Source organism: Mus caroli, unplaced genomic scaffold (assembly GCF_978045245.1).
Source record: "Mus caroli unplaced genomic scaffold, Mus_caroli_1 scaffold_15, whole genome shotgun sequence".
NCBI classification, from domain to species: Eukaryota; Metazoa; Chordata; class Mammalia; order Rodentia; family Muridae; genus Mus; species Mus caroli.
The window spans coordinates 21119093-21128919 of NW_028227270.1; the positions used below are offsets into that span (position 1 = coordinate 21119093).

General features: G+C 42.0%; 1 protein-coding gene across 3 annotated transcripts in view; it reads left to right on the plus strand.

Annotated features, from left to right (window-relative positions):
• LOC110308703 (baculoviral IAP repeat-containing protein 1b) overlaps positions 1–9827 on the plus strand; it is a 61241-nt gene that overhangs the window by 15812 nt on the left and 35602 nt on the right. For all 3 annotated transcript variants that reach the window (XM_021181109.2, XM_021181110.2, XM_085830884.1), the window contains 5 exons: positions 26–125; positions 3672–3753; positions 4574–4625; positions 8083–8202; positions 9148–9247. In XM_021181109.2, the coding sequence (XP_021036768.2) occupies positions 26–125; positions 3672–3753; positions 4574–4625; positions 8083–8202; positions 9148–9247 (454 nt within the window). The remainder of the gene's footprint in view (positions 1–25; positions 126–3671; positions 3754–4573; positions 4626–8082; positions 8203–9147; positions 9248–9827) is intronic.

Below are 9827 nucleotides of genomic sequence, written 5' to 3' on the forward strand. Positions count from 1 at the left end.
GTCACACCCTTTCCTGCATCTGTAGGTAAAAGGGACACTGTGCAGTGTTTCTCCTGTGGCGGAAGCTTGGGCAACTGGGAAGAAGGAGATGACCCCTGGAAGGAGCATGCCAAGTGGTTCCCCAAGTGAGCTTCAACTGCTTTAGTCTTAAAGTTTTCTGCTTTTATTTATTTTTTTTTTGTTTTTTTGTTTGTTTTAGGAAAATGAAACAAGAGACAAAAGAGAAACATTGTTGCAGTACCAAATGAGTTCTGACCTTTCTCTTATTCAATATGGGATCAAGCAAGGAAAATCTGGTCACATAGTGCAAAATTTGAATCACATGATCTTAAATGGCTTATCTCTTATGTTAATTTTTGCTTCATTATCTTTTCATTTTTATATTCTGTATGTTGTATGTTGATGTATGTAGAGTGTGTTTATATGTTCGGTATGTTGGTGTGCATAGTGTATCTCTGCATTTCTGTGGAGGTCACATGTTGATATGCCCCATCATTCTTCACCTTATATATTAAGACAGGCCCATGGGATCCATCTGTCTCTATTACTCCTGGATTAGGATTACAGCCATAGTGGACTGGGCTCCAATTTTAAGTTCAGGTCCTCATGCCCATGGTGAGGTATTTTATGTACTTGCTGAGGCCTGCTCAGCATCCAGGAACTGAGGAAGGCAGTGAGGTGTGGATTGGGGGTAGGGGGAAAAGCTGATGACTTTTGTCTATTCAAATCTCTCTTGCTATTCTGAGGGCAAAGGATGATAGCTTCTGGCAATTACCTCTTGCTGGTTTGATTCAGGGGCCAGGTGAGAGGCTCAGAGTTCATTAACTCCTCAAAAGCTAGAGAGAAAAGAAAAAAAAAGTCAAGCGTGAACGCGCGCGCACACACACATATGCACACACAATTAATGAAGCAGAAAAGGGCTACACCACCACTTTACTGTTATTCTTAGTTTTTATATTTTCTCAAAAAATTACCTAATTTTAATTGTTAGGTAGGAGGTTACAGAAGAATAATTGATTACATAGTTTTCTAAACATTTTTAAATTCCATGAGTTCATAGTAGGTTTAAAGTAATAATTTATGTCATAGGTCAATAATTTTAAGGAGTTACAGCAGAATTGTTTACATGTCTTTACATTAGGACTAGTTCCTGACTGAACATCCCTGATCTATTTTTTAGCTCCATAAGTTCATTATAAGTTTAAAGCAATAGTGTTTGTCATAAGTTGTCTGTCCTTGCACCTACAATAAATTATCTATTCCCAGTTTATTACCTTTAGTTACCAGATAGTAGCCTCATTCCTGACCTAAAAAGACTGTTTTCCTTGATTGTAAACTTGTTCCAAGCCTGTTTTCCTAGCCTAATTAGCCTGTGACACATAAAAGTTTACAGAGCCCTATTTGCACCTTTTATTCTATAGGGAGCTAGAGATTACTTGTATAAATGTAGGGGTCTATAAAATCATATCAATAATTATGAAATTATCAGGTTTTTTTCTGAAATCAACTGGTCTAAACACCACTACTACATGAAAGTACATCTTCATATTGATTCTGCTGGAGCTCTGTTCAACAGAGTATGTAAATACCCAGGAAATCATTAAGGAATGTAATAGTGACAGGGAAAGGCATAGCAGCAGCAAGAAGCAGTCCTAGGATGAAGTCTCTGGGGACCTTGCCTCTCAGACCACACCCATTGCAGCCATGCAAGATGGTGGGCCATTTCCAGAAAACTCATTCACTTGGTATAGCCTTTTCTAGGTGGGTTGTGTCACCTACTAAGCCATCTCTCCAGACCCACCTTTTAATTTTTAGTAATTGGGGTGGTGGGTTATGTGCATTTTAGTGCTGGTTAGAGGACATAGGTATTCTCCTCCTTAGAGCTAGAGTTACTGTGGTTGCCCAAAGTAGGTGTTGGGCACTGAACTCAGGTATTCTACAAGTACATTAAGGACATTCCATCCAGGCCACCTAACAATTATTAAATGTTATTTTGTTGTCCCAATACTACAATTTTCTTTGTCAAGCAGCAGTTTCATGTCTTAACCTTAACCAAGGAGTGAGTTAATCTGCACAGGAATGGAAATGATGGTTAGGAAGGTGGACACTGGACAATTGGGAGTTCAAGGCCATCTTATGATTAAAAAAAAAAAATGGCAAGAGAACCAAGTCCTAGATCACCTCACACCAATGCCACTAGAGACAAACAAGTTTTATTTTGGACATGCAGAGTTTTTGTTATTGATGCTTAGAAAAAGAAGTGCATTTTACTTATTTTTAATAATGTGTTTAGTGGTGTGGTTTTTATGCCTGTTGTTTTTGTTTCTGCCATATAAACATTCATTCCTTTAACTGCTTTTCAGACTTTCATTATGGAAATTACACAGAAAATAGAGGAAGTATAATGCACACCTCTCTGAAGCTACTCTAATCATATTTTGTCTATCTCTTTCCCACCATTCCTGTGGAACAGTAATGATTGGGCTATGTCAAAGTAAATTCCAGCTAACACATGGTTCCATCTGTCATCCATTTAGCATATAGCTTTAAATCATGACTTTAAAAAAAAAAAGAGCCACAGTATTGTTATGTCTCCTAAATGAGACATAACAATATGTCTAATGTCTAATACCATGAAATATTATCACCATATTCAAATGTCCTTCTCCCTCCATCTCTTATGATGTTTACATTGATTTAGAGAGAGAGAGTGGAGAGACAGAGAGAGAGAGACAGAGAGAGAGAGAGAGAGAGACAGAGAGACAGAGAGACAGAGAGAGAGAGTGAGTTCCACCCTCTACTTACTGTGAATCGATCTCTTTGATTCTATTGCATAATTCCTTCAAGAAAAGAACAGCAGGGTATAATATTATATACCTATAGTGCAGGCTACTGTTGCAGCTGAGGTGGGAAGATTGCTTGAGATCAAGACTTTGGCATCACCATCACAACACAGGAAGACCCTGTCTTGAAATAAAAATTAAAATAATAATAAGGTCTGTCCTACTTTGCTTTCTCTTGCTGTGAAAAACACCATGACCAAAAGCAATCTGAGGAGGAAAGAGTAGATTTGGCTTACACAAACAGATTACAACCTGCCGCCGAGGGATGTCAGGGCAGGAACATAAGTAAGAACAAACGGAAACTATGATGGAACACTGCCTGTTGCCTTGCTCCCAGGCTCATGTCCAGCTATCTCTCTTATGCCTCCCAAGACAGCCTTGTCAGAAGTGGCACCCCCTGTAGTGGACTAGGCCCACCCACATAAATCATGAATCAAGAAAATGACCCACAGACTCACCTACAGGCCAATCTAATGGCCTTATTTTCTCAGATGAAGTTCCTTCTTCCTAGATGACTCTAGCTTATGTCAAATTGACAAAAAAGCAAAAACAAACAAACAAAAATAGCCAGCACAAGGTTTGGTGCTTAAATACTGATGTACTTTATCATTAATATGTTTAAAGTTTTTTATCAGTATTAATCCTCATGAGCAAGACTTCAGGAAAATCTGACAGTTTTATTGAAGTACCAAATTCAACAATTTGATGGGTTTTTAGTGAATATTTATTGCGATATAGATAATCTTCACTGAAATATTGGGGTTATTTTTCATCACTATTGATATTGTCAATATTAGGGGTAAATTTTAAACATATTTTTAACCCTAGATGTGAATTTCTTCAAAGTAAGAAGTCCCCAGAGGAAATTACCCAATATGTACAAAGCTATGAAGGATTTCTTCATGTAACGGTAATCTACAACAGACAACTATGTCCAATAGTGTATGTTCTTTACCTAATAACATCTGAATTGTCAGGGTGAGGATTTGTGGTGGATTCTGTGTCTTTCTCGCTTTCTCTTCTCATTCTCCTGCCTCTTGTCTGCAGAGAGGAAAACAAATCCTGTTATCCTGTTAAGCTGGAACCACTTAACTTGGTTTTCAAGCTGGCTGTGTGTGGCTTCTGCTTGAGGCCACTCCCCTAGCATCTTTCTGTAGCCTCTACCTGGATGTCACACTCAGTCCTCTGTGGTACCTGGCAGAGGCAGGGTACTCAGGATGCCTCCTAAAGCCTAAAGCCCAGTCTAAAGCTGGGCTTTTAGACTCAAACTAGTGAGGGCAGTTGGGAAACAACCCAAACTGAAGCCAAAGGAGACTGTATTTGCTGACTGACTCAGAAGCAACATCTGCAGGCAGCATGGGCTGAATGTCTGGGTGCAGTTCCCTAAGAGGGAGAGTTGCTCAATTTGAGAGGCCCTTCTGATGTGAGCCCTCTTCCTCTGTCTCAGTTCCTCATGAGTCAAATACATCTGTGTGTGTAACTGCAGTTCTCTTGTTGAGCTGGGTGCCTGGTATGAGCAGTCCTGAGAAAGTTTCCATTTCACTGATGTTTGGAACTGCATAAAAATCCCCCAAATCAATAAAAATCAAACCAAAATTAAAGGACTGATTTGCCCAAATTCTGCTGCTCTAATGAAACCTGGCTTTAGTGGGGAAACTTCTTCAATTGCAGCTCAGAGATGGATTCTATTTTATAAGTTAATCAGTCAGTAACCAAATTTCTTTCCACAGGGAGAACATTTTGTGAATTCCTGGGTCAGAAGAGAATTACCTATGGTATCAGGTAAAACCTCAGACACATTCCAAACACTTTGACTGTTTCTCTCTTGTGTTCTCTCTCTCTGTCTCTGTGTCTCTGTCTCTCTCTGTCTCTCTCTCTCTCTGTCTCTGTCTCTGTGTCTCTGTCTCTCTGTCTCTGTCTCTCTGTCTCTCTCTCTCTGTCTCTGTCTCTCTGTCTGTCTTTCTCTCTCTCTCTCGTGTGTGTGTGTGTGTGTGTGTGTGTGTGTGTGTATGTGTGTGAGTATGAGTGTGCATGATCACACACACCACATGTTTACAGATGCTTTTGGAAGCCAGACAAGGCCATTAGGTCCCTTGGAGGTGGAGTTACAGACATTTGTGAACTGTCTGATGTGGATGCTGGAAACTAAACTCAGGATCTCTGGAAGAGTAGACAGTGCTTTTAACTACTGAGCCATCTCTCCAGCCCTTCTTTAAAACATATCTTCATAAGTGATTTTCCTATTATGGGATACCTTTGGTTTGTTTCTGTTGTTACTTTATGAGCAGGAGAGATGATTCAGTGGTTAATGCACTTTGCTGCTCTTGGAAAGGACTCAGGTTCAGTTCCCAGCACTCTCTGGCAACTCACAACTCCAAAAATCCAGTTCTAGAGGATCCAGTGTCTTTCTCTGACCTCCGTGGCTGCTGCACATGTGTGGTGCAGGCAACCATGCAGACAAAAATCAAGAAAAATTTAAAAGTAAATGTAAAAATTATAGACTCAATTATTAACTTACTATTGTATGTGGATGCCCATGGGTCCCACGTGTGACGGTGCAGGAGTCAGAGGACAACTTACAGGACTTGGTTCTCTCCTTCTACCTTGAGAGAATTAATTTAGAGGTTATTAGGTTTAGTGGCAAGCTTCTGTACCATGGAGCTGTTCATTAAGTGGCTTAGTTTTTAGTGTAGATAAGCACCACTAAGTATGTCGTGTTGGTGCTGGAACAGACGCTTCCCTTCAAACAACTGAAATAGTGGATAAAATGTTTTGGAAGCAAGGTTTTAGGGTCTCTCCTACCCCAGGTTGGCCTCAAACTCAAATGAACCTTGAACTTTTGGTCCTCCTGCTGAGTGCTGGGATGGAGGTTCTCAGGTGCTGGGGATGGAACCAAGGAGACTAGGAGAACACGCTACCTATGAGCTATCTCCCCAGCTCCCCATCGCATACTAGAATGGCTTGATGTGCTGTTAAGATCATCATTAAACTGGGGGATGTTCACAATAAAATGCAGTGACAGGTCTGAGGATATTAGTTGCTTGGCCAGCATGGGCAAGGTCCTCTGGTTCCATCCCAGCACCCTTGGAAAATGAAATCTTAGTGTTAGTAATTTAGGTCAGCAGAGCATCTGTACAGTGAGTAGGACAGGCTTTGAGTTCAGTCCCAGCAGAGGTCAGGGGGATGGGGATGAGGGAGAGTGGACAGGATGAAAGCAATACATTAAGACTCCTATGGTCGACTGAGTAGGATTGCTCACCCCTGTAATAGCTGCTCTTGGAAGAAGGCACTTATTGACAGGTTGGACTATGGTATTGGGTTAGAGGCCAGTACAGGCTACATGAGTTTAGTGCCAAGTGTAGAGATCTACGCCTGTAATCCCAGCACTAAGAAAGCTGAGGTGGAAATATCACAAGTTGAAAGATAGCTTAGCTTACTGCATAGCAAACCACTGTGACCCCATCCCCCAACATGCAGACAACTTAAGTTCATTTCAAAGTATCTACATAGTAGCAGCTTACAACAATATGTATTCCCATCTCCAGGGGATCTGACATCCTCTCTGGCCATCTGGGGCCCTAGGCACACATATGGTACATGTATGTAAATATAGGCAAAATACTCATACGTACATACATACATACATACATACATACATACATACATACATACTTCAGCACAGGCACATGTGTGCACACACATACACATACTTACACACACAGATAGCATCCTTCTGGCTGGGACTACCATTTTCCAGTACCTTGAAAAATAAGAATCATGAAGTTCCCTTGTTTGTTCTCTAGAACCCAGTGTTTGTCTTCTAGGTTTTTGGAAAGCAGAGCTGTTTCTTTGGCCACAGATGCAAGTGTCTACAAGAAGGGTGATATTGTAGACCTGTTCAGTGTTTATTGTTACCACAGCAAAATGGCAAATTCCATAGTGTTACCCAGCATGCTCTTGCCATTGTTAAACAAGCAAGTTAAGGGGAATTCCTGGGCAGAGACTGACTGAGTGCATTGAGCATATTAGGAACTCTAAAGGTCAGGGCTGGGGCATTGAGTGCAGAGTGCTTTCCTTGCAAACACAAGACGTTGCATTCTGTCTCCAGGATCCATGTGACAAAAGCCAGGTGTCACTGTTGTGAATTTGTGATCCCAGGTTGGGGAGGCAGAGGCATGGATCCCAGTATTCCACAACCTGGCCTGGGAAGTGAGACAGCTTCCCTAACAACCAGGGAGAAACAGTGAAGTGTGTCCTGTGACTTCCACAGGCATGGGTCCATACATGCAGATGGACCTTCATAAACATGAACACACTCAAAATTGTATGCTCTGAGAAGCTTCCTGAGATAGGTGAAGAGATCAGGTCAAGAAGGAAGCCAAAGAAAGGCTGAAGTGCCAGCCTGCTCCAACCAGAGAACACCCTGTGGGCACCAAGGAAAACTGTAGAACCTATTCCCTGTGACCTCATGGCTTAGTAGAAGGCAAACCTAAAATAAAATAATGTTTTGTAGATGGTAAAAATCTTTTTTGTTGTTAATTAAATTTAATGCATAGCATTCTCTATGGCAAAGAAACACTAAAAGCAAAGGCAGACACTCCTGATCTAGGGTGAAGTGTGAATGCAAGCAAGGTTTCAGCTTGAGAAACTGTGAGACCAAGGTAAGGGCAATGCAATTTTCAAGTCCTCACAGTATGGGAAATGCAGGAACCAGGGTCCAGAGGTCAGGATGGGGTAGAAAGTCTAATGGAGAACCCTACCCTCAGTTTGGTCATCTCAAGGAGCAAGTCACCAAAATGATTGTTTTTGAGCCACAGGGGAAATGACCTTACTCAAATTTTGAAACTGACTCTGGAAACAGTAATGGCCTCTGAATTTTGTTTTTTCCCAATGCTATATGGTCAAGAGACAGCCTGAAGTTACATTTTATCACTCTGATCACAAACAGAGATGAATGGAATGAGTGGAGTACCCCAGTGGAGTACCTCAGTCTTTGTTGTTCTGCTCCTGGAGTTCTAACAATCACTCTCGTATCTTTTCCTTCTTTCCTGCTCTTCTAAGCACCCAGTTTTGACACAAGCACGGATCATCAGATCCGCCCCCCCCCCCAACACACACAGACACACACACTCATGTGTGCATACACACATACACACACAGGCACACACACAGACACACACAGCTAACTTGGACTTTCCTATCAAAGCCTCCTGGTCTCACCTCCATCTTTTATTTCAAGCTTACTGCAATGACAGTGTCTTCGCTAATGAAGAACTAAGGATGGACACATTTAAGGACTGGCCCCACGAATCACCAGGGGCTGTTGAAGCTCTGGTCAAAGCAGGCCTTTTCTACACAGGTGAGTCAGGGTTTTTTTCTTCGTGCATATGTGTGTGTGTGTTTGTCTGCATGTAAATATGTGTGACACATTCCTGCATGGTGCCCTTAGAGGCCAAAGAGGATCTTGAATCCTGGGACTGTAGATAGAATTGTCTGTGAGCCATCATGTGGGTGCTGGAACCAAACATGACTCCTTTGCGTGAGCAGTGAGTGCTCTCAGGCTGAACATCTCTTTAGAGTCAGTATTTTGTGTGGACCACATATTCAAATCCTCTTACATCTTCCTTTAGTCTTCATCATTTGTCATAGATCCCTTTGAGACTCTGTTTCCCATAGCTCCCTCAGTGTTCAGCCTCTGAACCTGGGGATTCTGCAGCCACTTCATCCAACAGACACATCCCACTGGCACAGATGATCTTCTTCTCACATGGTCTCAACGCTTGTCTCCTTGCCAGCCTTCAAGTCTCATGGATGACGTGCTTCTGATTCTAGTTAAATATAGCTGGCAGTGATGTGGGGAGGGACAAGTGATTCTTCATAATCTAGCTTGCATAGAGACTCTTAAATTTGTTCTTCTGCCCCACCCCAGCTATGAGTATATTCTTTCTGATTTACTCAGGAAGCACTTGCTTTTCAGTTGCTTGTCTGTGAATGTCCAGTGTGTCATTAGTGTCCAGAACAGACAGAATTTCTGCTCTCATGGAGCTCCCATTCCAGAATCTGATGACAAATCATTTAGGATGATGGGTTTATCAAAGAACAGGGTGTACAGGAACAATCGGTGACTATTGCTGACCACCCCAGTGAAGGACCAAGAGCCCTGTGTGAACTGTTGCCTCCTGCATGACTTGGCCACAGAATCCAACTGGAAATGAAAGTAGGATTATCCTAGAAAATCTGGAGTTGTCTTCCTGTGAGTTGGCAGCTGTAGGTGCTGTTTAACTGACCTCATTCCTTTTCCTAGGCAAAAGGGACATTGTCCAGTGTTTTTCCTGTGGAGGATGTATGGAGAAGTGGGCAGAAGGTGACGACCCAATAGAAGATCACACCAAGTTTTTTCCCAAGTGAGCAAAATGACTTCTCTTGACTGTGAATGTGCTTCAACTGTTATTCCCTCAATGTCCATGTCTTACCTGTGGATGGTCTCTGCCCACCCTTCTGTTCCCTCTGTGAAGGACACATCATTATGTCCCTTGCCTCCCATGACACCCTCCCTGTCCAGTTTTTTCCTCTTCATTGTTACATCTTGGTTTTGATTGGGCAAATATACAGACTTTTAAAGTCAGGGTCTCTCTATGTCCCAGATCATCATAGAAATGCTATCTAGCCTAGGTAGGACTTGAACCCATGATCCTCCTGCCTCAGCCACCCAAGTGCTGTTATTACTGAGGGATGCTACTATATCTGGAAATACCATGCCTTTCTGATCATTTTCATTACAAATTAGTCTTCCTCTTCTCCTCTTTCTGGAATCCTTTACTGTTTTGTATTTCTGCTGTCTGAGACTTCCCAAGTGGTTTTCTTTTTCCAGTGCTGGGGACAGAAGCACTGACTTGGGCACACTAGGCCATCCCTTACTATTCATTTACTCTTGCCCACTTTTCTGCCCTTCTTCAAGGTTATTTTCATTTCTCTTCCACACAC